This window comes from Huiozyma naganishii, chromosome 2, assembly GCF_000348985.1.
Source record: "Huiozyma naganishii CBS 8797 chromosome 2, complete genome".
NCBI classification, from domain to species: domain Eukaryota; kingdom Fungi; phylum Ascomycota; class Saccharomycetes; order Saccharomycetales; family Saccharomycetaceae; genus Huiozyma; species Huiozyma naganishii.
This window is the reverse complement of record NC_035923.1, coordinates 860,905-887,483: the sequence shown is the minus strand read 5'-3', so window position 1 is coordinate 887,483 and position 26,579 is coordinate 860,905. Positions and strand designations below refer to the sequence as shown.

Genomic DNA, 26,579 nt, shown 5'->3' with positions numbered 1-26,579 from the left:
GAATGCTTGGATTGTATCCTCATTTTCCTAAATACAATATACTTCTTCACTCTTTTGGCTTGAAACAACCAACCTTTCACCTTCACTGCAAGATTGCATCCAAGATTGGCGGGCAATATCACATTGAATCTTTACAAAGGCGAACATGAGTCGTACACGCCCTCCCTCTTTACCACGGATCAATAGTGCTTCTGCGAGTGTATACTTGCAGTGTACGAATGGCGCATCACGTGGCTGGCTCTTTCGAGATTCAGATCGTTTAGTCTGCAAGTGCCAGGAGTTGTGCAACTGAAATCATGTCTTGAAGACAGTACTTTTAAGAGCCTTTCGCAAGGAGAGCAGGTCGATACTGTGGCTTGTCCCAATTGACTAGGCGCTTTAGGATGGCAGATATTGTGTTGTACTCAGAGCAACTGGGACTCCCAAGAACTGATCCGAAGAGATGGAGATTGAGAACTGACGAACTGGGTAGGGAAACTTGGGACTATATTCCAGAGGATCAGTGTGAAATGGATCCCCAGTCCAGTTTTACTCAATGGCTGTTGCAAATCAGAGATACAGAGACATCGGCTCCCAAGGAACCGGTAACAGCTTTCGATTCATGCATTAACGGTGCCAATTTCTTCAAATCCTTGCAAGATCCGCATTCTGGTATGTTCCCCTGTCAGTACAAGGGTCCAATGTTTATGACCATTGGTTATATTGCAGTCAACTATATCGCAGGTATTGAAATACCCAAGCACGAAAGACTGGAGATTATTAGGTACATAGTGAACACTTCGCATCCAGTGGATGGCGGATGGGGGCTGCACTCGGTGGATAAATCTACCGTCTTTGGTACCGTTTTGAACTATGTTATTCTTAGGTTACTAGGACTTCAACGGGACCACCCAGTTTGTTTGAAGGCCAGGGATACACTACTGAGATTAGGTGGGGCCATTGGAGCCCCCCATTGGGGGAAAATCTGGCTCAGCGTTTTGAATCTATACAAATGGGAAGGTGTTAACCCAGCGCCACCAGAAACATGGCTGTTGCCGTACGAGCTACCCATTCATCCAGGAAAATGGTGGGTCCATACAAGGGGTGTCTATTTACCAATCAGTTATCTTTCCCTTGTTCATTACTCTTGCGAATTAACCCCCCTGTTGGAAGAAATAAGAGGAGAGATATACACTAAACCATTCGATTCCATCGATTTCTCCAAGCACAGAAATACTGTTTGCGGCGTAGATTTGTATTACCCACATTCCAAAGTATTGGATATGGCCAATAATGCAATAATATTCTACGAAAAGTATTTGAGACCTGCTTGGATCTACAAAAAGTCAAAGGCAAAAGTTTACTCTCTTATCCAGAAGGAAATCCAAAACACCGACTACTTGTGTATTGCTCCAGTTAACCAAGCCTTTTGTGCCCTAGTAACTTTGATCGAAGAAGGTGTCGATTCAGAAGCGTTTACTAAATTTCGAACAAGATTCAAGGACGCTTTGTTCCATGGACCCCAGGGGATGACTGTTATGGGGACGAATGGTGTGCAAACATGGGATTGTGCGTTTGCTGTTCAATATTTTTTTGTAGCAGGGCTAGCTGAGAGACCTGAGTTCTACAACTTCATTGTAGCTGCATACAGATTTCTAATAAGGTCGCAGTTTGACACCGAGTGTGTTCCGGGATCATTCAGGGATAAGAGGAAGGGTTCATGGGGGTTCTCTACCAAAACACAGGGGTACACCGTTTCAGATTGCACTGCAGAGGCAATAAAAGCCATCATCATGGTGAAGAACGCGCCGCAATTCAGTGATGTGCACGATGAGATCGAGGACTCTAGATTATACGAAGGTATCGATGTTCTGCTGAGCTTACAAAACACTGGATCTTTTGAGTACGGCTCTTTCGCGACGTATGAAAAGATCAAAGCGCCCCTAATTATGGAAAAATTGAACCCGGCTGAGGTGTTTGGTAACATCATGATCGAGTATCCATATGTTGAGTGCACGGACTCTTCTGTGCTCGGTCTCACTTTTTTCCACAAGTATTACAAATACCGCACTGAAGAGATATCAGAAAGAATTCGGATCGCTATAGAGTACTTGAAAAGAGCCCAGGAACCGGACGGATCGTGGTATGGTTGCTGGGGGATATGCTACACGTATGCAGGCATGTTTGCCCTAGAAGCTCTGCATTCTGTGGAAGAGAACTACGCAAACTCTGCAATTGTCCGTAAAGGCTGTGATTTTCTAGTTTCGAAGCAATTAATCGATGGTGGCTGGGGAGAATCGATGAAATCAAGTGAACTACACAGCTACGTGTCCACTCCTGAATCTCTCGTTGTTCAAACTGCATGGGCAGTGATTGCCCTACTTTTGGCAGAGTATCCAGATAAGAAAGTCATTGAGAGGGGCATTGAATTGCTCCGCTCCAGACAGTTGCCAAGCGGTGAATGGAAGTTTGAAAGTGTGGAAGGTGTATTCAACCACTCTTGTGCCATTGAGTATCCCAGCTACAGGTTTCTGTTCCCTATCAAGGCACTAGGGTTGTACAATAAAACATATGCAATTGCCCCGGCTGTGTAGCCTGCGCCGCAATCCATGCCGCATATGTATTGAATGTACAGCCATCGTTTAGCCACTGTAATTCCCGTGTCCCGCGATATGTTGAAAAAAAATATATATATAGAAAATAAGCCAAGACTGAAGATGAAGAATCGAGAGTACTGAAGAATTAAGAAATATGATTAGTTGAAATTCTGGAGGCCTTTCCGGGAATAGGGCTTTGACTTTTCAACTTGCGGTAGTACTACTGTCATTCTTTTTATACACTTGATTGATCTCGGTAGATTGCTAGTTGCATACGCAATTGAGTTGAATTGGAATGGAGACAATTGACATTCAGAATCGATCCTTTGTCGTTCGATGGGTGAAGTGCAATCATGGAGACACGATAAACTACCAGGTAAAACCCTTAAAGAAATCAATAGAATTGGGTATTTACAAGAAACTAAAATTGAGCGTGGACAACGGGAACGGTGATGATCATCAACCCAACAGCCGACACAACTCCTCTGTGCACATTGCAGAAGACACGAGAAGTGTTTTGGATTTTGCTTCTAAGACGCTAAAAAATAGAACCAGTTCCTTTAGCACTACAGATGATTCTCATTCCTCATTATCTCTGAGCAACATCCAACAACAGTCGATGGAGGGCTCTCTCCGGGACAGATTGGAAGCTTCAGGGTTCACCCTAGTAAAGTGGATTGGCCATATTTATGCAAATAAAATGACGGAGGGCGTGTTGGATGTAGAAGATAACGATTACTACTATGCTTTCATTCTGGATAATACCTCATCAAAAAACGTTCGGAAAAAGACTTTGTTTAACGCCAGCGTGGTGCGCGATGACGTGCAGTCCACCATCAGCACGAAATCTGCACCTTCTCCAAGAACAAGCTCCTTTCAGTTATCAACATACCAGAAGGATGCGCCTTTGTTCGTCGGACAGGGTAGATATTTAGAGGGCTACCTCTCAAAGAAAAGAAGAAAGAGACTACAAGGCTTTAAAAGAAGATTTTTTACTCTGGATTTCAGATATGGAACGTTGTCGTACTATATGAACAACCATATCCAAGCCCGTCGTGGTGAAATTGTTATTAATTTGTCCACAGTGAGTGCAAACAAAAGAGACAAATTAATCATTATCGATTCAGGGATGGAAATTTGGGCCTTGAAGGCAAAAGATACCAATAGTTGGCAGACTTGGGTTGACGCCTTACAGAAATGCTTTGATAAGAATAATGAGCCAGAAGTGGGGGATGACGAAGATGCTGGATTAGCCGCTACTTTGAAAGATGAACGAGAGGTCCTGACTCTAAAGAAAGACCAGGACATACCACTCTCGGAAAAAGAACGGATATCGTCAAGCATCGACGATGATAGCTATGTCCCCTTACCGAACGAAGCGTATGAAGATTTTTTTGCCAACTTGACCATTATTCAACAAAGATTGGAAGAATGCAAGAATGAATCGAAGTTGTACTCACAAACACAGAACGATAATAGACTGTATAAATTGGGGCGTTCTCCATCATCTTCGTCATCAATTAACGCCGGGGTCGAAAGAGTAAAAATGATGAGTCCTGTGTCGCCTAATGAATCTACAAATTCATTGTCTTCCCATATGACCAGTTCGAATATAGATGGACTAGCGGATTCCAGAGATCATAACTTATACCAGAAACTGTCGGAATTAGAAATTGTAGTGCAACAATTTGTTAAACAAAGCAAAATCCTAACTGCAGATTTCACACAGGTTACGAGGAAGGTGAAAGAACAAATATGCCCATCCATAAAATCGAGTTTAACAGGAAATGAAGAGTTTTTTGACGCCCAAGACGCTGCTAGTCGTCGTGTTATAATGCTCGATGACGAAGAGGTCAGCGACGAAGCCGATGTAGAAAGCACCAAAGATACTTCCGTAGTTCTCGAAGACGAGGATACCAGAGATTTGAAAAAAACTATAATGAGAGAAAACAATGCCAGAGCGACGCGGGAAATGACACCTTTGAGTGAAGTTTCTAGCTCTCAGACAAAGGAGGACCAAGCAGAAGACAATGATCTGTATCCTCTCCCCATTAAAAAACAATTCTACGCCGTAATGATATTACACCGGCTGCTTCTTCCCCTACCCAGTTTGCTATCTTTCCTCAGAAAAAACGTGGGCAAAGATTTAAGCTCCATTGCCATGCCAGTGACCTCAAACGAACCCCTTACTATTCTACAAATGATCTCTGAAACTTTTGAATATGCTTCACTACTGAACAATCTGGACACCCAAGCGGAACCGTTAGTCACGGTATCAGCCTTTGCAATATCATTTTTGTCTATTTATAGAGAGAAGACGAGAGCTCTGAGGAAACCATTTAATCCGTTGTTGGGGGAAACGTTTGAACTTGTAAAAGAAGATATGGGATTCAGATTGGTTGCTGAAAAGGTCTGTCATAAACCTCAAATTTTCGCCTTTTTTGCGCAACATGAAAACTGGGAATGTAGCTATACTGTTTCTCCAGTTCAAAAATTTTGGGGGAAATCCCTCGAGTTTAACAATGAGGGTACCATTGAATTGAAGTGTAAAAAAACTGGCGAATATTTTGAATGGTCCCAACCAATTACAATTTTGAAGAATTTGATTGCTGGAGAAAGATACGTGGAGCCAAGTAACGAGTTTGAGATTGTGTCATCCAAGAGTGGTAAGACAACTGTAGAATTTGAGAAAACTGGTATGTTTGGTGGTAGGTCAGAAAGCGTTGCAGTGGTGTTAACACAGGACAACAACTCCAACAATAGACGTCAAATCATATCCGGTAAATGGACCGAAAAGTTAATTGACACGAAGACCAAAGGCACCATCTGGAGTGTTGGAGATTTGGTATCAAATTCAAAGAAAAAGTATGGGTACACGAAATTCTCTGCAAATTTGAATGAAGTCACCGAATTGGAGAAAGGGCAACTACCGCCAACTGATTCGAGATTACGGCCAGATGTGAAAGCATATGAAGCTGGCGATATTGAAACAGCCGAAACCCTGAAATTGCAACTAGAACAAAAGCAGCGGGAGAGACGTCAACGGGGAGAAGATGTTGAACCTCAATATTTTGTTAAGTCGTCTTCCAAGACGTGGCAGTATAAGCGCGGTCCGGACAGCTACTGGGAAAGAAGAAAACGCCAAGATTGGTCGAATGTAGTACCATTATGGTAAATACTGTAGCTACCAGTAACAAAGATTGTCAAAAGCAAGATGAATTTACGAATAAACAACCAGACCTCATATAACAAAAAAAGGAAATGGCACTAAACGGTAGAGTATTTAATGAATCTAGAGATAAATTCGATGTATAGTCAGCTGAACACACCTGCAGCTAGGAACATGCTTGTTGTGTGTCTGTGTTGTTGAGAACTCTTTGGAAAAGGAATTCAAAACTGTCATTATATCTGAATTTCCGGAGTGTTAGCTTGCTTTTTGTGCGATATTTGACCATGACAAGAACTTCTCGATTGTAAATAATTTGTGAGGATAAATTGGGAACGCCTTCTGGGAATGGACTCATGACCCGTTACCCTCTCAATTTCAGTACTAGGAACTATTATAAACCCGACATGTGAGTATACGAACTCGAGACATGCGGATGGCTCATTATCCGGAACATATATAAACCCCAAGGTAGCTGCGCTGACATCTTTTAAAACTGTCTCTAAATCCAGAACCCAAGAAAGAAACGAGTGAGAGACAAGCAAGTACAAATGATATAACTAAATACTTACCGTATACAACGTAAATACACAATATCAGAGTTCTTAAACACTTTAATTAATCATACCCGACTATAGCTTTTACATAATTCTTTCGATGACTAAATGAAATTGCGATCACTTTTAGCGTTTTCAGTTCAGTACTTTTTTTGAAAAAATAATTAAGTGAGATGATAATGATTTGTGTATGGAAGACGAAGATTGACACCTCGTTTTATTAGAAACTTTGAAAGTTATATAGACACTTCTGAGTACTATAATCTGCTAAACTGACTTGAGATGTCTCAATTGATTACTTTAGCTACGTGCAATTTGAATCAATGGGCTTTGGATTTTGAAGGTAACAGGGACCGTATCTTGGAATCCATCCGCATCGCCAAAAAGAGGGGGGCACGTTTGCGTGTCGGTCCAGAGCTGGAGATCACAGGTTATGGATGTTTGGATCATTTCTTGGAAAATGATTTGTGTCTGCACTCCTGGGAAATGTATGTGCAAATTATCAAACGTCCCGAAACTTTTGGTATTCTCTTAGATATTGGTATGCCAGTTCTGCACAAGAACATCAGATACAATTGTAGATTGTTATCTTTAGACGGTAAGATACTATTTATCAGACCTAAATTGTGGCTTGCTAATGATGGTAACTACCGAGAAATGCGGTTTTTCACACCTTGGTTGAAACCAACAGTGGTTGAAGATTTTGTTTTACCACCTGAGATCCAAGAAGTTACCGGACAGAAAATTGTCCCATTTGGGGATGCGGTGGTAAATGCGCTGGATACATGTGTTGGTGCTGAAACCTGCGAAGAGCTTTTCACACCACAATCTCCAAATATTGCAATGTCATTGGATGGTGTTGAAATCATCACTAACTCTTCGGGTTCTCACCACGAATTGCGTAAGCTAAATAAAAGAATGGACTTGATTCTGAATGCCACAAAACGGTGCGGTGGGGTTTACCTATACGCTAACCAACGCGGCTGTGACGGTGATAGATTGTATTACGATGGCAGCGCCTTGATTGCTGTCAATGGCAAAGTCGTCGCTCAAGGTTCTCAGTTTTCCCTTAAAGATGTGGAAGTAGTTACTGCTACTGTGGATTTAGAAGAGGTCAGAAGCTACAGAGCAGCCATCATGTCACGTTGTTTGCAAGCGAGTACCACCGATGTTAGGTATCAGAGAATCGACGTCCCAATCGAACTTGCCGTAAAAAAGGAGCGGTTTGATCCTACAATTATGCCAACCAAGTCAAAAGCTGTTGCATATCACACCCCTCAAGAAGAAATTGCTTTAGGGCCAGCCTGCTGGTTGTGGGATTATATCAGACGTTGTAACGGAACAGGTTACTTCCTCCCTCTATCAGGCGGTATTGACTCCTGTGCCACAGCTATGATCGTCTACTCCATGTGTAACATAGTTGTAAATGAAGCACTTGAAGGAAATGAACAAGTTTTGAAAGATGTTCGTAGAATTACCGGAAATACTGACGAATGGGTGCCACAGAAACCACAGGACATATCATCCAAAATTTTCCATACCTGTTACATGGGAACTGAAAATTCCTCGAAGGAAACAAGAAATAGATCTAGTGAACTATCAGAGAAAATTGGCTCCTACCATGTTAATCTGAATATGGATAGTCTGGTTTCCAGCGTCACATCTCTGTTTGAAGTTGCAACAGGGAAAAAGCCCATTTACAAAATATTCGGTGGATCCCAAATAGAAAACTTAGCGCTGCAAAACATCCAAGCTCGGCTGAGAATGGTGTTGGCATATTTGTTTGCTCAACTATTACCTTGGGTACGTGGCAACAAAAACTTAGGTGGGCTACTTGTTCTTGGAAGTGCCAACGTCGACGAGTGTTTGAGAGGTTACCTGACCAAGTACGATTGTTCTTCCGCAGATATTAATCCAATAGGAGGTATCTCTAAAACTGACCTGAAAGGTTTCATTGCGTACGCCTCTGAAAAATTTGAAATGCCAATTTTGAACGACTTCTTAACTGCTACCCCCACAGCAGAGTTGGAACCCATAACGGAAACATATGTTCAATCCGATGAAGCTGATATGGGTATGACCTACGAGGAACTGAGTGTTTTTGGATATTTGAGAAAAGTTGAAAAATGTGGCCCGTACTCTATGTTCTTGAAATTATTACACCAGTGGACGCCTAAACTCACACCCTCCCAAGTAGCCGAGAAAGTCAAAAGATTTTTTTTCTTTTACGCAATTAATAGACATAAGCAAACTGTACTAACGCCAAGTTACCACGCAGAGCAATATTCTCCGGATGATAACAGATTTGACTTGAGGCCTTTCTTGATCAATCCAAGGTTCCCATGGGCTGGGAAGAAAATTGACCAGGTTGTCGCTCAATGTGAAGGAAAACCTGGTCCTGAATTGGATGTGCTATCTGTTGACTGAGATTCCCGCCAGGTCGAATGTCAAGAACGTATCTACCTTGAACAAGTTTTATATAATCGAAAAAATATACACGAGTCTGAAGAGTATCTACTTAACAGCCTTTCCCCAATTACTCTTGATAACAACATTTCTATTATCATTCCGCTTCCAGAAGTCTATAAGTGTCAGTGCCGTTTTCGTCGGCACATCCTCTTGTATAAAGTGGCCTGAATCCTGGAATACCACAAGTTGATATTTTCCCTGCATTTGTCCAACAATCAACTCTTTGTCTAAATTGTCGTTCCCAGCAAGTATCAGTAGTTTACAAGTGGGCGTAACAACAAATTGATGTGATAATCCAGAAAACCAAGTATCCCAAAAGGGTCGGAAAGTTTTCAGGTCGGTAATTCTCATTATTCTACCAGAATTAGAGTATTTGAATAGTGCAGGAATAGCGATTTCTGCACTACTCCTCGATTTAAAGAGACTGTGGTTAACGTGCCAATCTACAGCTTCTTCAAATGAGCTGAAAACATTTGGAGTCTCGTATAAAAAGTGGTCCACCTTTCTAAGCGCCTGGATGGCTGCCTCCTCGACTATATCTAACATTGTCACGCCTAACAGGCTTTTGCGGACTGCCGTAGAAAGCAGATCATATACGAAAGTGCATATACTTCCACCTAATGAATGGCCCACAAGAATCAGACTTATCTTTTCTTTAGGAACTTTTGACGCAAGCAGAATGTCATTATAGTGGTAATCTATGAGGGCAGAAAAGTCCAGAGTATAATCATCCCTGTTATACTGTGGTTGAGCTCTGTCTCGTGACAAAGGCTGTGTGTCTCCATGACCTCTGGCATCAAAGGAGAAGAAGCCACATTGTCCATCTAGCTTTTCATTCAATGCCTTTGCCAAAGAAGCAAAAGTTAAACCAGAAGATCCAGCTCCGTGGTGAAACATAAAAATGGGCAGAGAAGCAAAATCAAATTTTGTTGGAAGAGTATAATATACATTGAATTTGTAGCCTCTATCCTTTAATTCGACTTGGATATTGTGTTCAAAGAAGGAGTCCCACTTGAGGAACGGGTTGTTAATTAACTGGTTCGTCGTTTCATTACTCGTATTGTTATCGTGGATATGATGTGAATGAGTTGTTTTCAGCTCGACAGTAGACGGTAAGTCACCAAACGCGTCGTTTTCCGTCACTTCTTCCTCTGGATTGCCATCCAAAAATAACTGAGCAGCCTCATAATGTGAAAGAGCAACTTTCCTTCTCAAACCGTCAGCCATTACAGATGTAACGCGATTGCTTCCCTAGACCGTTGTGTTTCTCGTTCTCGTTTAAAAAATTGAAGGTCATTTTCAATTATTTTAGGATTTATTTTATCACTGTTTTTGGACAAAATTAAAGATGCAATGACGACTAGTCGGAGCTAGTGTTCTTTCCAATTATATAATTAGATTTAATTTCCGCTTTGTGCAACTATAGAAAATCTTTTACTATTCATTTGGAGCGAAAGTCGGAATAAATTTCGGGATTTGGCTTCCTGTAAAGGTCTAATGAGCCTGGTCTCTTTTTATGTTTGAATCTACTCATAAATTTCTTAGATTTGGAGGCCAGCGTTTCCAGAAATCCTTCTTTCCGTCTTGATGGGGGTGGTTCGTTTGAAACAGAAACTTTAGCTGGGTTTTTTGCCTTTGTTGCTGTTGTTTGGGGATTGCTAAATTCCCAGCTTGTGCGTTACTACTTAAAGTTTTGTGCTTCTGGGAATCATCGGTACTCGCTGGAGTTGGTGAGGGAGACATTTTCTCAAACCTTTCAATCAACAGATTGACTTCTTTTATTTTTGCATTAATTTCTTGACGGTCTCGCCAAATCCGTATATTCTCCAAAGCTGTTTGAGCATCTGAAAAAGTGTCGAGCTGTTCGGCATTAGGCCCAACGTTCGGAATGTAACATGCATCTGATTCCGGATCACTCTCGGAGCTGATACTATCGAACAGCTGGCCTATAAGTTGAGAAGCCAATTGTTCCTTTGGAGATAATAGTGACACCGGTCTTGATCGAGTACACTTGCTAGTAGATGGTTGATAGTTAGTTTCATTTAAAAGAAGCAAACTTCGGAAGTCATTGTAGACCAAATTCTTGTTGCTCCTTCGTTTCTTGTTGTTGATTATCTTTCTAATTAAAGCCTGCTTGGTTTCGATCGGAAGTAAATCCCAAAAGATGTTTGCAGTATGAGGATCCCGTCGTTCTCGACTTTGCGAAGAAAAATAGTATAACAATTCACTGAAGGAATCGTTTTGCATTTCGACGGGGACGGATTGAGTTGATCCTGTACTGTAGCAACTTGTCTGAGAGGATGATCTGTGCAACTTTCTTGGAACTGTTGATGAAGCATTTCTGCCAGGAATCGCGTTCATTGAAATCGATCGTTTCAATATGTTTTCTAATCTTTCCTGTTCAGCCCTTTGGCATTTCTTACAGTTTACTATGTCATGTAGTTCGCACGGTTCTGCTTCTTCTTTGATCGTAACCTTGGCTCTATTTCGACTTTCAGAAAATCCTCTAGTATCATGGTGGGAACTGGATCGTGACTTGCTCGACATTTGGAGATATAGGCTTGGCAGTTTAAAGATATTGTGAAGCTCGAGAAAGGATATATCAACGCATCATGCTCTCCATTTGACTACATCAGTTTGTAATATTTATAACTTCCAAGAGTGTGATCCAGCATCCTGCTGTTTCAATACCGTTTGAACTAAACCTTCTGTTCTGCTGGGTTGAATAACAGCAATCAAAGTTGAAACGTTTCTGAAACAGTATCGTATTATTTCTACGCAAACATTGACGATGAAAAGTGATCCTAGAACACTTTTCAAACGTATACAATCACATAGGACCCAGATGTTACTGTACGTAGACAGACACACTTCACTCTTTGCTGAACCGAGAACCAAAGTGCTCTTTCTCTGGACAGTCTTTGGGATTCACTTCAGTAAATTATAGAAAACAAAATGAAATGTCGGTTGTAGAAGGTTGTTGATGCACTAAAGTTGAACAGGTTTGCAAACGACACAACCAGTGATGTTCGCCGTTGGATCTGCGAGAACACTAGGTGCTACATCAAGGAGCTACTATGGTATGTTTATTTTTATAGTAGTGACTGTCTTCATAGCGTACATGGCACGTTTACTAATACATCCATCATTTGATGATCTATCGCCAGTTAACAACGGGTTCCTCTTACTGAAAAGCCAATTGGGCTTAATATCTAGGAGATATTTTGTCTCTGACTCAACACATTCCAACTATCAACAATACCAGGGCAGCGGTCAGCAAAGTTCCAATGCCAATACAGGTGATATTTCCGGTCCGTTTTCGTACAAGTTCGCCGTAGCGTATCAGCCAAAGGATAGGGATGACAAAATATACCAGAAGCTCAAGGATTCACTAATGTCGGCCACTGGTGAGGACAATTTTTTTGTCACTTCAAACAGTGTCTCAGACCTCTGGACCGGGGTAGCCGATGGTGTGGGTGGGTGGGTCGAACACGGTTACGATTCTAGTGCTATTTCCAGAGAACTCTGCAAAGCCATGGGCCAATTGGCTTCCCTTCCAAGCCCAAAGGGCGGGAAAGACCAATCTCTGACTCCCAAGGATCTAATTGGATCCGCTTATCGTAAGATCAAAGACGAAAAAACCGTAGAGGTTGGTGGGACAACTGCAATTGCTGCTCATTTTGAAAATAACGGCACGCTAAATATCGCGAACCTTGGGGATTCTTGGTGCGGTGTTTTCAGAGATCACAAAATGGTGTTCCAAACAAAGTTTCAAACTGTTGGCTTCAACGCCCCCTTCCAGCTAGCCATAATCCCTGAACCAATGGCAAAGGAGGCAGCAAGAACCGGTAGATCATATATACAAAACACTCCAGAAGACGCCGATGAATACAAATTCGATCTTGCCAAAAATGATGTTGTGATATTGGCCACAGATGGGGTCACTGACAACATTGACACTGGGGATATTGAATTGTTCTTGAGAGACAATGAGGCTCAAGTGGAGACAGATTTTCAAAATGCGGCTAAAGAGCTCGTAGCAAAAATTGTTACAATCAGTAAAGATCCCAAGTTTCCATCGGTGTTCTCACAGGAACTAACGAAATTGACAGGTAAACTGTACCAAGGTGGGAAAGAAGATGATATTACAATGGTTATGGTACACGTAAAATAATCTATATACCTAATTATCTAAGTAAAAATTTAATCAATTCTGTATGCAATATCAACCACTCAAAGTTATAACATTGAAGTTCCTTCTCAGTCAAAAGTTTTTTGTAGAACAATTTTCTTGATTTGTTCTCTCTCATTCTTTAATTTTTCTTCCTCTTCTAAAACCCCGGAAACAAACTTGACATCCTTTGGCAAATCTAAAGTACGTGTATTTGTTTTTTTGCCTGCTTTCGTCAAGAACGTAAATGCGACTTTGTTTGAAAGAGATTGGTTGTTAGTAGCAGTCCCATCAGAAAGAAGGGGGGTGGTCGCTGCATTCTGGTTGACCATGATTGGTATTGCAGTAACTAACGGCTTTTCATTTTTCCTCTCCTCCATCGATTCCTGAAGCATGATGTTGAACTGTTTATCCAATTCCTCCTCTATCTTAAGCTCTTCAGGACTCTTCAGCTTTTTGTTGTATTCTTCCTGCATTCGTTTCAACTCAATATCTCTATCGACATCCATATATTTGAACTCACTATCAGAATTTTCGTTCGACGAACTTTCTGAGTCAGAATCTTCCTCACTGCTTGTATTACTATCCCAATCACTGTCTGTTTCATTTTCGTCTTCATCCCCTTGATCATCTTTTTCGCCGCTCTGATTATCAGCATCTTCCTCCATTTCATCTACGTATTTGGGTTCATCATCCTCCTCCTCATCCTCGCCATCCTCATAAGCTTCGTTGTCCGTTTGAGTCACATTAACGTCAGTTTTGATAATGTTCCGCATTTCGTTAGCTGATAACCCACATTGTGAATTCATCGGTAGCGATCGCTGTTGCTCACTTTGAGCCTGTGCCAGACTTTGTAATCTCGTAAGACACTCCATTATATTTGCAGATTTTTCAAAATTAAACCGATCCGAAAAGTTGTTGAAGGCATCTGTTACTTTAAACTGTGTTTCAATGGGTAATGGCTGTTTCTTGCAAAATGTGTAATACTCAAAATATCTTAATAGACGCTCCAGTTTTTTCAAAAATGCAACTGGGAATCGGGTTATGTTCAGTAAGATTGTGCACAGCAGTTGAATCCTAAAATAATCATTCGGTAAATCAAGCGGACTAGCAGAAATAGGGGTTGGCTGATTGTTCTTGTGTCCAAACTTCATTATATGATACATGGTGTCAACCAGAACATCAGACTTAATCATTTCCATATTGAATATCTCAGTTAAAAGTCTTACTTGAGCAATTCTGCTCATATTTTGATTATGTGCGTTGCTCTCCAGCCCTCTTTCAATGTTCTCTAAGAGTTGATCAATGACACGAATGACGAACTCCCGCCGATAGGGGTACAGTCCGGTCATTACTCGAGCCAAAATGGGAATATTTTGATAATTCATTTTTTCGGGTTCGGTAAACAATACGTGTAACGTATTCCGAACATTGTTATCTGACCAGGTGGCTCTTGATATGAGATTAATGTGCTCCTTGACTTTAAGATTTGGCAATTCAGTTCTAATTAAAACATGATAAAACTTTTCTTCATCGGTCAGTTCACGGTCCTCAACGTTCAGTGATTTAACAGAGGGCGGGAATAGTAAAACCATCGTATTTTCCAAAGCGCTTTTCAGGTTCATTCCCAGCTGTCTATCCTTCATTTTTAATTTAAGCAGTTGAACCATTTTGTCCATTTCATTTTTATATTCTGGCTTGAAAAGTAAGAATTTCCCGGCATGTTCAAAGAAAATGGTCAGTATTTCAATATTATTTGGCACTTGCAGGTTCATAATCAACGTTCTAATCTTATGGAAGACGACAAATGATGGGACTAGCATAAATTTAACCATCTCGCTGAAAAAAATAACATTTTTTACATTGATCTTGTTAGAATGCAATTGGTTCCTAAACCCAGTATCGAGGTACTGAATAAACTCATCAACGATATCAGGAAAATGTTTACTATTAGATGCCAAAAATCTCGAATATATTTTGATCTTACTCCAATCTTGACCTTCGATAAAAAATTTTAAGAGTCTATTTTTTGTTGCCCTGTTATCGATACCGGAGTTCCAATATTCAAAAGATAATCGATCAATTTGTTCTTTTGTTTCCGCTATTTCTAGCTCATCGAAAAAATGGTTAACTGTTTCATTATTATCCGTTTTGGTTACGTTTCTCTCCTGTGAGGCTTTTATCGCGACATCGATGTCGGGTAGGTTTTCATAAAACCGTTTCATCTCATCGGTTTCCCATAATCGTTGACCAGGCGATACTATTTGACTTGTAATAATGGAGGTGGGTTGCTCGTCATCCTCCAAGTTTTTTTCACTGGATAACCCAGGCGCTTCTTTGTTGAAACACTCCACAAAAACTTCGGTAGCTTCCTTAAATCTCTGTAAGACAGGTAATAACAAATTATATTCTTCAATGTATTCGTCTACAGCTTTACCTGTTCTAATTTGACATTTTTGATGTTCTTTCATTAGTTTGGCAAGCTTTTTGTCCAATTCCACAGTCTTATTAAAGACCGCTTCCACAAATACTTCATATATCGCCTGCAGTGACACTTTGAGGTTTTCATCGGGTATTAATAAGTCCCAAGACGCATCATTGTCATCAAAAAATGTAAAGTATTTTTTGGCCAATTGGGTTGCCAGCAAAGTGGTGTAACCTAGTTTAAATTTGTAGTTTAAAAGCTCTTTTAGAATAGCAACAAGAAATGGTTCCTTTTTACCAACTTTCTTCCTTAAATACAATGGAACATTTTCCTTCGATTCGGCAATGTCTAACGATGGGAAGACACCAACTAGATAAAGTTCTGTCAAAATCCTAAAGTTGGATCTTATCTTTTTCATTCTGACCAATTCATCTTTCTCTAAGACTAGTTCATCATCACCAGGATTAATAAAGTTCTGGAGAAACAATTCAAACAATTTACCGGTAAAGTTGGAATAAAACCTTTGATGTAAAGCACAAATTATCTCCACTGCAGCCGAAATATCATCATTTTTGTTAGGGACGAGGGACAATCCTTCATTGACAGTAACTATTACTTCAGAAAGGTATTTTTCCAAGAAAACTTCCTTAATATCTTTCAATAAAGTGTCTTTGTTCTCTTTGGTAATACCTTTTTTTAGTTTCTTAATGAAACCGGTATTTCTCTTAATACTAGAATCTAGTTTGTTCCTGTCTACCTCAAAGACAGATACACCAACCCAGGCATCCGAGTTTAATTTGTGTAGCTCAATTCTTCTCTCATTCTAAACAGTATAAAGTAGCGTTTCAAAACAAACCTACACTGGATGTTCCTCATTTGTTCAAATGATAGTGCAACACCCATGAATGGACGGTCTTAAAAAGTTTTCAATTTTTGGTTAATAAGTCTCGTTCAAAAGCCTAAAAGCATATTGGATCATAAAGATTAGGTGAGAAAATCATACATACATCCATGATAGATCGCTCAGAAAATTGGACTACTGATATACGTTCTCTGTATGCTCCGTTTGTGATGGTCTCTTCAATTTTAGCGTTCAAGGTCGAAATTAAGTAAAAAAACGGAAAAAAAGCTTAACGCTGGAACTTTAATTTTAAATGGTACACGCTATGAACTCGTCAATGGGTGTAAATCTGGTTTGAGGTTAACCACAATTCGTAACAGCAGTTTATGAAGCTTCGATGGAGGAATTGATTTTGTTACTAATACTAACACTTTCTGCAATTGCTGTTTACGACTGGACATTCAATGTGCTGTGGTTTAAAGTGGACGTTCTCTTTGAATATGTGACGGTCTCTCCAAATAAGCATTTGAGATCCTTGAATTCGAAATGGGATAAACCGCAAAACGTTTCCAACAGCAATTCGTTTATGCAAAACTTTTATGCGGAGTACTCGGTGTCATCGAAGACGATGTCAACGTTGATGAGAATGCTATTCTCAGCCGCAATGGTTTGTTATACAGTAACCATCGAAATTGTTTTATGGCAGATAAAGACTGTAGATATGGATCAACAAGCTGGTCCCATTATCAGATTTATATGGCCTTCCATGGCGTGGTCGTTATCCATAATATTACTTTTGATCCAACCTTTTTTCATTATCATATCACTGCTTAACAAGTTCTTCAAAGACTCGTTCGACATTGACAGATTGGTTATCGCCACCACTGCGCTACTGGCAACATTTATTATAATTTTGACACTACTGGATATCGGGCCATTCGTGTACTCTCGAAATATTCTAACAAGATTATCCGTTGGAGGTGTTGCTTTAATGGGAGTATTGTCTGGTATTGCATGTGTGTCTACAGTTTACTACACTTTTCTTTTCTTCTGGGATAAATATATTGAACAATCTCGATCAGGTTTGGCCCTTAATAGATCAAGCAATAGTTTCCAGAAAGATAAATTTTTGATATGGGCGTCTAGGACTATTCTGAAACAAAAAGCAGAAGATTACGAAAATCGAATACAAAGCATGGTAAACGCTTTAGATAAAAAGGAGCAAGGGTCACCTCCAGAAAATAGGACGAAATGTTTGGAAATGATTGGGCGCTACCAACTAAATTTGAGTAAGATTCAAACTGCTTTGAAGAGACCCCAATTTATCATAAACGCACGGAGGATAATTGAGGGTGGGTTTTTTATCTACTGTTTCTATAAGATGGCATTTACGCTACTTGTAAGAATACCCAAAATCATCAAGCATTTTGTAAAGTTTCCAGGTGACTACGAGTATGAATATTTCCAAAATCGCTCTGATCCTTTGGCTGTGACAATTGCGAATATATTGGATATATTATTATTCCACTTTAATTATCAGCACGACCTAGACTCACTAACAAATCAAATATCATTGTTTTTATCAGCTTCGCTCTTCATGTGTTCGCTTTCGGCCGTCAATACTACAATCATGTTTATCTCAGGACTTTTACCAGTGAAATTTCAATTAGTGGCGATGTTTGGTCTCGACGATAACGAAAATGAACTTCCCTCTTTCCACAACGAGAAAACAAAAAAGAAACCATCAATGATCAAAAATTTACTGGTATCGGAGCTTACAGGTATCTATGTGGTGGCAACAATCTTGATGATAAGATCAAATTTACCTTTCGATGTTTCAGTCAAATTGAAGACTTTGCTAGGGGAAAAATTTACCGTGCCAAATCTAGCAATCGACTGCTGGTTTGATGAGATATTTATAGTATCATGCATGCTGACCATCTCCTTTATCAAGTTGGCAGAACGTACGCTCTTTATTCCAAAACGGAATAACAGTGAGTATACCTGATACTTTGATTTATATAAACCTATAAAAGCATCGCCGTACCTTGTATAAGCACAATCATTTTCAATACCTAAAACGAAATAAAATTCGTACCGTTATATTTTTGGGTATGTGATGTTGATTTATTTTTAAGTTCTATATATGCAAAGAAAAACGACTTTTACTTTCCAGTATCGGTCGCTGTTTAAAAGAATTCGACCATAGCCTGATCATCTGCCATATTTTTTTCAACAAAGAGATATGTTTCCATCAACAGATTTGGAAATCTGACAATAAAAAAATGATAAAACCCATCTGGAATTGTCCCCATGATATCTGCCAATTCTTCAGGCATATCCATATAGTGATGATATTTGTTTCTGAAAGCTCGTAACAGATCGAGGACCCTATCAAAGTGATACTTTCTATACTTTCCCAAATTATCCATAAAGAGCTTATCAAATTTCAGTGACCAGTCAGCTTTTGGAATAACAGTTTTGGATAATGTATCTAGCTTTCCTAAAAGTTCATTTGGTGACTCTTTATTTTTTAACTCAAATCTATCACTAAATTTTAAAAGAAAAGCGAGTTTCTTTTGAATCGGCCAAAATAACGGATGCTTTAACACTGTCATTGCCGTGGGCCTCTGTTTTGGGTCCCGTGCTATTAGCCTGGATATCAGATTGGTGGCCTCCTCTACCACCCATTTTTCTTTGATTGTCGTGCGTAACGGACTCAAATCATACTCCCCTTTAATAATGTTACCTTCCCTCATGTATTTACTGCCGAACGGATGTTGCCCATTAGTCAACACATAAAAAAACACGCAACCCATAGAAAATATATCAACTGCCCTAGTAAGTCTTTGCTTTGTAAAAGGATCATAAAAAGAATCCGTGGATACTATAGAGGTATCTGTAGTACTTTCACCATGTTTCGATGTGTCCATATTTTCGAGGATGCTGAATGAAGAACCATCCAGCAATTCTGGGGCTCTCCACCCAGTTGTGCCTGCGGGGTTTTGCATGTTAGTTCTGAAAGACGATTGATCATTATCCAACTTTTTGCAGAGACCAAAATCGGAAATAAGAATCCTCAAGTTCTCCTTGGTCGATGATGTTGCAATCGAAGCAATCCTGTTTTCGGAAACCAATATGTTTTGGGGCTTGATATCCCGATGAATAATTTTTAGTGAATGCAGATGGGCAATTCCAGAACCAATCTGACACAGTAAGTCGACCAAATCCAGATTTTTCCTAAATTTCATTATTTTACTGCTGGGAAGTTTAGTGGCAACCAGATCTTCTAGATTAGCGTCACACAACTCTAATGCAATGTACAAAAATTTTTCGGTCATTTCAGAACAGTAATATCGGATGACATTGGGATGATCATCACTTTCTGTTAGGAGCCTGATTTCGCGATCTGCCAGATCGCAAAAATCTAGTAACATACGTTTCACCGCAACACGTCTGTTCTGAAAGCTTCCTTCAAAAACTACCGTACCAGACGATCCGTAACCCAGTATCTTGTCTGAAACAACAAGGCTTTTGATTGAGTCATCAGTATCCACACCATCAATACTATGAGATTTAGTTTTGCTTTTCTTACCACCTCTTGAACCCCTCTTTCTTTTTTTCTTTTCCGTAAATTGTTCCCCATTATCTCTCAGGGTTGCGTTAGAGTCATTATCTAATGAAAACATCTTGAGGTTTTGTTCTGGTTCCTCGAATATAACGGCTTTCTTCACTTCATTACTGGGGATGGGATGCATTTGTAAGTCTGAAACCTTGTTTTCGGAATCACTACCCTTTTCTACATTGGTATTGGTTGAGATATGTTCTTTGAAAACAGGAGGAGCTACATCTTGACGAGGTGCCAATCCCACTTTCTCCATCATTATGTGCATTGGCGGAATGATCTCATACTTTTGTAGCGTTAGCAAAACAACGAGTGAAAACACCAGTATCAGTCCACTTTCTATTATTCTGTAAAAGAAGCTTCCGATGGCATAGAGTGCTGATATCTTGGCAGACCTCGGAAATGCTTCAGTCTGGGCCATCTGAATTGATTCACGAAGTGCGTTATTTTTCTGGTCCAGCGGTGCATTGTGTCCGTGTTCTAGAGAAATTGGTTGATACGGTACTGGGTCAAGCATCAAGGCTGGTCTATGTGATGCTTCTGGTATCCTATTGTATGGAATTGATTGAATGGGTGCCGAATCCACTACATGCACCCCCGTGATTGCAGTCCGAAATAAACTTTCGTCTGAAAAAATAGATTGAGTCCTCCACCTAGAACTCGAGACATATTTAGAAATGGGTGCAGCTTTAACCAACGATGGAAAATGTTTACTGGAGAAGGCAGCCCACGTTTTAGATTTCGTTTGCTCCAAGTAAATCTTTTCTTGTTCAGAGTCTGCTTCCTCCAAATTATGGAATGGATGAGAAACAAGAACGGTTTCATTTGAGTGTTTATCGACAAATAGGTCAAAAACACTAACAATTATTCCAGGAAATTCAGGTGAAACCCATTTAGCAATCTTAAAATTTCCATCAACGCCCAATAAAGATTTGTCCCTAAAAGGCGCAACAAACAGACCATCTTTAGACACTACATTTTCACGAGACAAATGTACATCCAAGGAGTTTGGTTGCCAGGTACAGTAGGTCACATTATAAATGGAGCCATTCTGCGAGTTAATTTGGAGCTTATAAATGGACTTGCCAATCATAAGTGTCTTTGTGAGTTCGTTCATACAAGAGTCTTCTTCAGAATCGGATGTCGCACCCCGTTTGTGTTTTCTAGATCCATTGCCGAACGACGACAGCAACGCACCATTAGACATATCAATGACATACATCATGCTGGTTCGTGACCCAGTATAAATCTTCTCATCTTCTATAGTGGTACCTAGATCATCAACAACAAGTTCTGCCCTCATATGTACCGGGGAGGTTGCTATCAACTGGTTTATTGAACCTGGAATTTTCTGTAATCCTTGGTGTGCATGAAAAAAATATAAAGTACCATCGCCAGACGGTTCCAACAGAAGAGTCTCCTTGGTTTCTATACTGGGAGGTTGTTCAATTTGTATGAGGGGTTGAAATTCTGATGAATCTATTGACCATATAATTTGACCATCATCTCTATTAATTGCATGTAAGCCACCTTCAATATCGCATACTATCAAAATGGGTGAGAGGTTAAGATCAGCTATCGATCTACCAATCAAATACGAGGCCGGAAGAGCTGGCGAGGATCCCTTTCTTCTATGTAAATCGACTGGGTACTGCTTTCCTGTAGCCAATGGCGAAATCCTCTGGGTGCTCTTCTCATTGAGAGTGGACCCCAGTTCTTTTATATTGGAAATACTCTCCACTGTATATTGTTTAGCTGAAGCATTATTCGAATGTTTTCGATATTTGTTGTTTTCAATCACCTTCGAGCCAACACAGAAATGTTGCAGTCCGTCGGGAGCAAACTGCAGCAAGCCCAAAAAGAAAATCACCTTTAACAACACCCTCATATCTTATCTTATATCTAGGTGTGCCTGCACAATATAGGTATAAGATAAACAACTAATCTGAAGGCAATTAGCAATACAGACTCTCTTTTGTGACTAGTATAGCTGAAGAAATATCTTTAGGTCTTCAAAGTCTGTGAGTTTGAGCAAAAAGCCTCACTTTAGAAAAAAAAAAAAAGAGAATCGTTCCGGAACAAAATAAAACACTTCAATATACAGTTGCTGTATTCGTGTACTGCAGTGGGTATTGGATGTGTCGCAGCACCGCAGGCTCAATATGTTCGACCAATGCCACTGTTTCCATAATGAAGCGAAAATCAGCATCTTCTCCTGTTCCAAATCTTTTACAAGTCGAATTTTTTTCTTTTTCAAATCTCCTGTAAAACATTGCATTTCCTCTTTGGGTAATATCGAAGTCTTCAGTACGATCTCACAATACCAGATACATCTATACCTCAATTATCGGACCTGTATCTCGTGGGGGTCTTTCATCTCAAAGGAACAAAACTCCATTCCGCGGTATTACATTCACATTGCAAGAATAACATTTGAAGTATGTATACAGATATGTGTATCAGTTTTGGAGCCGCACTATTTATATTATGAAGACATATGATAGCAATGTAGAGATCAAATAAGCAAAAAGCAATACCACATAGACGCCTTTCTTGACTATCAATCCTTTAGCTCATACCCCATTTCCTCGACTACATCTTGAATTTTACATTTTTTATCGTCGGCAACTAGTTGGAGTAAACGTAAGCCAATATCGCGTAGTTCGTTATACTCCTTTAGTTGTTCGATGTGTGATTTTTGAACGTCAATATGTTGGCATTCATCGTGATATCTATTAAGTTTTATAGTTAGTATAACAGATTTTAGTTATCTCACAAACAATGTTTATTTTGACATACAAGTTTGAATTTGACCTTAACTCTTCAAATTGCGCCTTACGCGCTAAATACTTTTCCCTACACTCTTCCAAATAAGCCTTTTTGGACGTGAGCACAGTATCTTCCATTCTGGTAAGGAGAAGTCTGGTTAGTAAGTTCGGAAAATAGTGTTCCGCAGTAGTACTGTAACAGAGAATAGCAGCTTCTTCCTAACGCGGAGCTATACATACAGTCCCTTTAAAAATCGAGAAGAATTAAAAGTATTAAATTATATGAAACTAAAAAAGGAATAAAAATAATTAAAAAAATAAAAAAGTCAAAAAGAATATTGGCTGTTTCGGTTAGCGACCTTTGTGTGTTTGGTTGTATTTTAGAACTTGCAATTCAGCAAGATTTTTCTGCATCTGCTGTAACTGTCTTTCTGCAACCTTGATAGTCTCCGCCAGCTCTTGCAAATTATGATCATTAATTTTGGGGGTTTCCTTTACGTGCTTCCAAACTGTATCATCAACGTCGGGATATATGAACTCATCAATCGAATGTAGTTGAGCATCACCACGGTCATTAATCCAATCCCATAAGGTACTTTCTGTTTCTGTGACAATGTTGGAGGGGTTGGTACAGCTCTTTCTCGTGATCTTGATATTCTCTGCGTACGCATCGTATAAGGTCCTCATCGTCGGAGCATAGGCAAATTCATTACCATCAATTACAATCCTACCAGGTCTTGTAATTGTCATGTTATATTTGACACCACGAGAACTGAAAACGCCTAGCATCCAGAGCAAAATTAAGAAAACAGAAATCACCAAGGGGATTAATGTTTTCGTGGAGGTAATGTCCAAATTTTCAGTGATAGGGCCAAACAAAGAGGATATGGTGTCAAAGATACCTCCTGAAACAGCTCCTTCTTGCTCATCGACCTGTTGACCCGCTTCTTCTTCCTCTTCTTCCTCTTCTTGATTAGTCGAACTGCCCTTCTTATGCTTGGACTTTCTCTTTGATTTCTTTGTGCCAGCAGACGATATGATTTTACCCAACTGTTCAATCAAAACTTTAGTTGATCCCTTCTGGCCATCAATGGACCCCTTTTCAATGGCCCCTTTCAAGAATGACTTCCCACTCCACGCAATATTCGTAAGAACTGTCAGCACAGAAGTGTTTTTTTCACCCCACGAGATATATATTTTGCTATGGACTTCGAAGCTATTCCCAGAAGGAACATCCGGTGTTTTCGAGACTTGTAAAATCTCAACATAGTCCTCAAAGTCCTGATGCTTAATTTCCTCAGTGATAAAACACTTGGTCTGTTTGGGGCCAATTGAATTATTAAGTTTTTTGATGTAGTTGTACTCTCTCTTGTTATCTTGGAATTTTGGAATTTCGGATAAGTTGAAATTGTTTTGTTTCTCCACGATGTTTTTTAGATAGGAGGTATCATCCCCAAACATCAATTGGTAAACTGTGGTCATTGGAGCTGGAATATTAACATTTTCCTCTATGACAGTGTCATTCTTTTCCTTTGTAACTTTGGCAGTTGTAGGAGCATGACTATATGGTTCCAGTTTTGGTAATGTTGACTCTTCCTCTTCCTCTTCCTCTGTTTCCTTAGCTTTACGCGCTTTCTTTGGTTTCTTTGCAACCATTTTGTTGATCTCGCTAACCATAGTTTTCGTCGTGTCAGTAACACCATCAAATGAACCCTTCTCGATGGCACCTTTTATCCAACTCTTACCTGACCAAACAACACCAACGTACGCTACCAGCTTCGTGGAATTATTAGCGTCCCATGATAGCAAGTACGTTGTTTTCACTTGGAAAGAATTACCAGATGGAACATCTGGGTTTTTCGTCATTTGTGTCACCTGCACATACTTTTCTAAGTCAAAGTTATCAATGGTCTCTTCGATAATGCACTTCGTTTTACTTGGACCAATAGCACCTGACAAAGGTTTTGTGTATGTGTAGTTACGAGATTTAGTTTCCATAAGCTTTGGGATGGGGGTGAAGTCGTAGTTCTTTTGTGTTTTCAGTATTTCAAGCAGCGGATTCGTATCATCACCAAACATGATATTTGCCACAACGCCCATGGGGGCATTGACGACACCTTCGTATATCTTCCGTTCGTTATCCTGTGGCGAATATTCTGCGGTAGTTGGGGCATGTTCCGTTGGACCCATAACCTCAGTACCTCCTGAGGTTTGTTTGGCGTCTGTGGAAGTTACATCAGTGTCTGCAGATTCAACATCGGAGTCGATAGCTGATCCATCGGAGTCAAACTCGCTGTCCGACTCTGAGTCACTCATGCCATTTGTTCTGCTGCCTACAGTGTATTGACTCCAGATATCAGATATGAAGTCGAAAGTCGTATCCCTGCTGATAAACGATGCGAATATGTATTTTGCTTGCAATGTTTCAATACCAATAGCGTTCGGAATCAAACCAGCTGTGGACTTCTTTTCCATGGAAGTGATATCTTTGAAGGCAATACTGACAGTAGTCACCCACCCTAAAATATTAGAATAGAAATGAACACTCATGTCACTGAGATACATTCTACCTTGCACTAGAATATCTTTTGAATACGCACAACTGTGCTCTTGAATGAGCCTCTCTTCAGGTGCAGCATTTTTGAACAGTGAATGGAATTCGTGGTTTTTCCTTTTGCTGGCAAAAACGACGTTCTTCAATTTGATACCTTTATTCTCGTCCCTATCCTTCGCCATACGTGTTTTCGTTACACCAGTGAAGTTTTCACCTTTTGAAGATGAAACAGAGAGGGAGTTCCTCCTTGAGGTATTGTGTGTAACCGCTGGGATTGGTATAATTTTGCTTATTGAAGATGGCGAAAACGATCTCCTACCGAGGAACGTTTTTGAGTTGCTCCTAGGTCTGCCACCCCCGGATGAGTTTGTTGCCGAGTTACTTCTATCGCGCGAGGGTAAGCTCTTCCTGGGTGAGCTCAGCATTCTTTCGCTGTCGCTCTTGCGGCTGCGGACCTCTAGAGACTTCCTTGTGTCAGACGATGGACCTCTATCACTGTCACTACGTGGGAGGGCAACAGGTTCTATTTGAGGAGTTGGTGGCCGCGACTTCATTTCTTCCGCCTTAACCTCGTGCATTCTTGTCTTTTTGCTTGGTGTCTGTATCTTATCAGCATTGCCTTCCGGTGTCCTGATATTTTCGTCGACAACGGTGCTTCCCTCGTCATGAACACTCTTCCTAGAGCCGTCCCTAGGTGGCGTGTTCGGGTTGATGATGTTGTCGACAGACTTCAGGAATCTCCCCGCACTTTGGTCAATGTCAGGGAATAAGGCACCCAGGATAGTGTTATCTCTGGGTCTCTCTGCGAACTTATCACTATTTTCGAATTCTAGGTCGAATTCGTCTTGCAGTGCCGGCACGGACGAACTCCGTTTCAAAGTGCTTCCAGTGCTACCGTTATCAATCAGATTTGAATTTGTCCTGCTCGCATTATCCCCACCTAAAATGATAGGAATGTTGAAAAACCCTTGTGGACTAACAGAGAAATTGATGTAGTCGCCGCTCGTGGCATCTCTATCGCCAGGGTGGGACACTTCATGGTGAGTCAATTCTGGAACATCCCGGAATATACCTGGCTTCAGAGTAGAATTCAACGGTTCCCATCTAGGTTTTTTGGCCGACCTGTCATTATGGGCATAATTTGCACCGTGCTGGCCTGTCTCTTTTGGCGAATTGGGCCTCTTGGCAGACTGCACGTTGGCATGCTCGTGTTTTGATTTCTTTTTACCCAGTCCGAACGCACTGAGAAGTGGATTGTTTGAATTTTTGTGCCCGTTCTTCATTGTTTGTTTCGCTGCAAGCTAAAAAAATAAAAACAAGTAATAATAGTAATAATAATAATAGCAATAACAGCAATAATAATAACACAATTGGAAGTAATAGTTGTATCAAACTACTATTACAATCCTCTTCAAAGCACTAGATAG

General features: G+C 40.2%; 11 protein-coding genes across 11 annotated transcripts; 5 read left to right on the top strand and 6 right to left on the bottom strand.

The window, feature by feature from the left end:
• Positions 1 to 383: 383 nt before the first annotated feature.
• On the top strand, positions 384 to 2,573 carry ERG7 (lanosterol synthase ERG7; the record flags this gene model as incomplete). Its single annotated transcript, XM_022606443.1, has 1 exon — positions 384 to 2,573. The coding sequence occupies one exon, from the start codon at positions 384 to 386 to the stop codon at positions 2,571 to 2,573; it is 2,190 nt and encodes a 729-aa protein (XP_022463138.1).
• Positions 2,574 to 2,871: 298 nt separating this feature from the next.
• On the top strand, positions 2,872 to 5,751 carry OSH3 (oxysterol-binding protein related protein OSH3; the record flags this gene model as incomplete). The annotated part of the gene is made up of 1 exon (XM_022606442.1): positions 2,872 to 5,751. One exon carries the CDS (start codon positions 2,872 to 2,874, stop codon positions 5,749 to 5,751), a length of 2,880 nt encoding a protein of 959 aa, XP_022463137.1.
• An 830-nt stretch (positions 5,752 to 6,581) lies between these two features.
• On the top strand, positions 6,582 to 8,726 carry QNS1 (glutamine-dependent NAD(+) synthetase; the record flags this gene model as incomplete). Its single annotated transcript, XM_022606440.1, has 1 exon — positions 6,582 to 8,726. The coding sequence occupies one exon, from the start codon at positions 6,582 to 6,584 to the stop codon at positions 8,724 to 8,726; it is 2,145 nt and encodes a 714-aa protein (XP_022463136.1).
• An 87-nt stretch (positions 8,727 to 8,813) lies between these two features.
• On the bottom strand, positions 8,814 to 9,995 carry PPE1 (phosphoprotein phosphatase methylesterase 1; the record flags this gene model as incomplete). Its single annotated transcript, XM_022606439.1, has 1 exon — positions 8,814 to 9,995. The coding sequence occupies one exon, from the start codon at positions 9,993 to 9,995 to the stop codon at positions 8,814 to 8,816; it is 1,182 nt and encodes a 393-aa protein (XP_022463135.1).
• A 303-nt stretch (positions 9,996 to 10,298) lies between these two features.
• KNAG0B04540 (uncharacterized protein) lies at positions 10,299 to 11,315 on the bottom strand (the record flags this gene model as incomplete). Its single annotated transcript, XM_022606438.1, has 1 exon — positions 10,299 to 11,315. One exon carries the CDS (start codon positions 11,313 to 11,315, stop codon positions 10,299 to 10,301), a length of 1,017 nt encoding a protein of 338 aa, XP_022463134.1.
• A 574-nt stretch (positions 11,316 to 11,889) lies between these two features.
• Positions 11,890 to 12,942, top strand: PTC7 (type 2C protein phosphatase PTC7; the record flags this gene model as incomplete). The annotated part of the gene is made up of 1 exon (XM_022606437.1): positions 11,890 to 12,942. One exon carries the CDS (start codon positions 11,890 to 11,892, stop codon positions 12,940 to 12,942), a length of 1,053 nt encoding a protein of 350 aa, XP_022463133.1.
• Positions 12,943 to 13,028: 86 nt separating this feature from the next.
• NMD2 (Nmd2p) lies at positions 13,029 to 16,373 on the bottom strand (the record flags this gene model as incomplete). The annotated part of the gene is made up of 2 exons (XM_022606436.1): positions 13,029 to 16,187; positions 16,368 to 16,373. The coding sequence occupies 2 exons, from the start codon at positions 16,371 to 16,373 to the stop codon at positions 13,029 to 13,031; spliced, it is 3,165 nt and encodes a 1,054-aa protein (XP_022463132.1).
• Positions 16,374 to 16,602: 229 nt separating this feature from the next.
• KNAG0B04510 (uncharacterized protein) lies at positions 16,603 to 18,213 on the top strand (the record flags this gene model as incomplete). The annotated part of the gene is made up of 1 exon (XM_022606435.1): positions 16,603 to 18,213. The coding sequence occupies one exon, from the start codon at positions 16,603 to 16,605 to the stop codon at positions 18,211 to 18,213; it is 1,611 nt and encodes a 536-aa protein (XP_022463131.1).
• A 181-nt stretch (positions 18,214 to 18,394) lies between these two features.
• On the bottom strand, positions 18,395 to 21,718 carry IRE1 (bifunctional endoribonuclease/protein kinase IRE1; the record flags this gene model as incomplete). The annotated part of the gene is made up of 1 exon (XM_022606434.1): positions 18,395 to 21,718. One exon carries the CDS (start codon positions 21,716 to 21,718, stop codon positions 18,395 to 18,397), a length of 3,324 nt encoding a protein of 1,107 aa, XP_022463130.1.
• Positions 21,719 to 22,390: 672 nt separating this feature from the next.
• Positions 22,391 to 22,736, bottom strand: SAE3 (Sae3p; the record flags this gene model as incomplete). The annotated part of the gene is made up of 2 exons (XM_022606433.1): positions 22,391 to 22,562; positions 22,630 to 22,736. 2 exons carry the CDS (start codon positions 22,734 to 22,736, stop codon positions 22,391 to 22,393), a joined length of 279 nt encoding a protein of 92 aa, XP_022463129.1.
• A 213-nt stretch (positions 22,737 to 22,949) lies between these two features.
• On the bottom strand, positions 22,950 to 26,435 carry LAM4 (Lam4p; the record flags this gene model as incomplete). Its single annotated transcript, XM_022606432.1, has 1 exon — positions 22,950 to 26,435. The coding sequence occupies one exon, from the start codon at positions 26,433 to 26,435 to the stop codon at positions 22,950 to 22,952; it is 3,486 nt and encodes a 1,161-aa protein (XP_022463128.1).
• Positions 26,436 to 26,579: the final 144 nt, after the last annotated feature.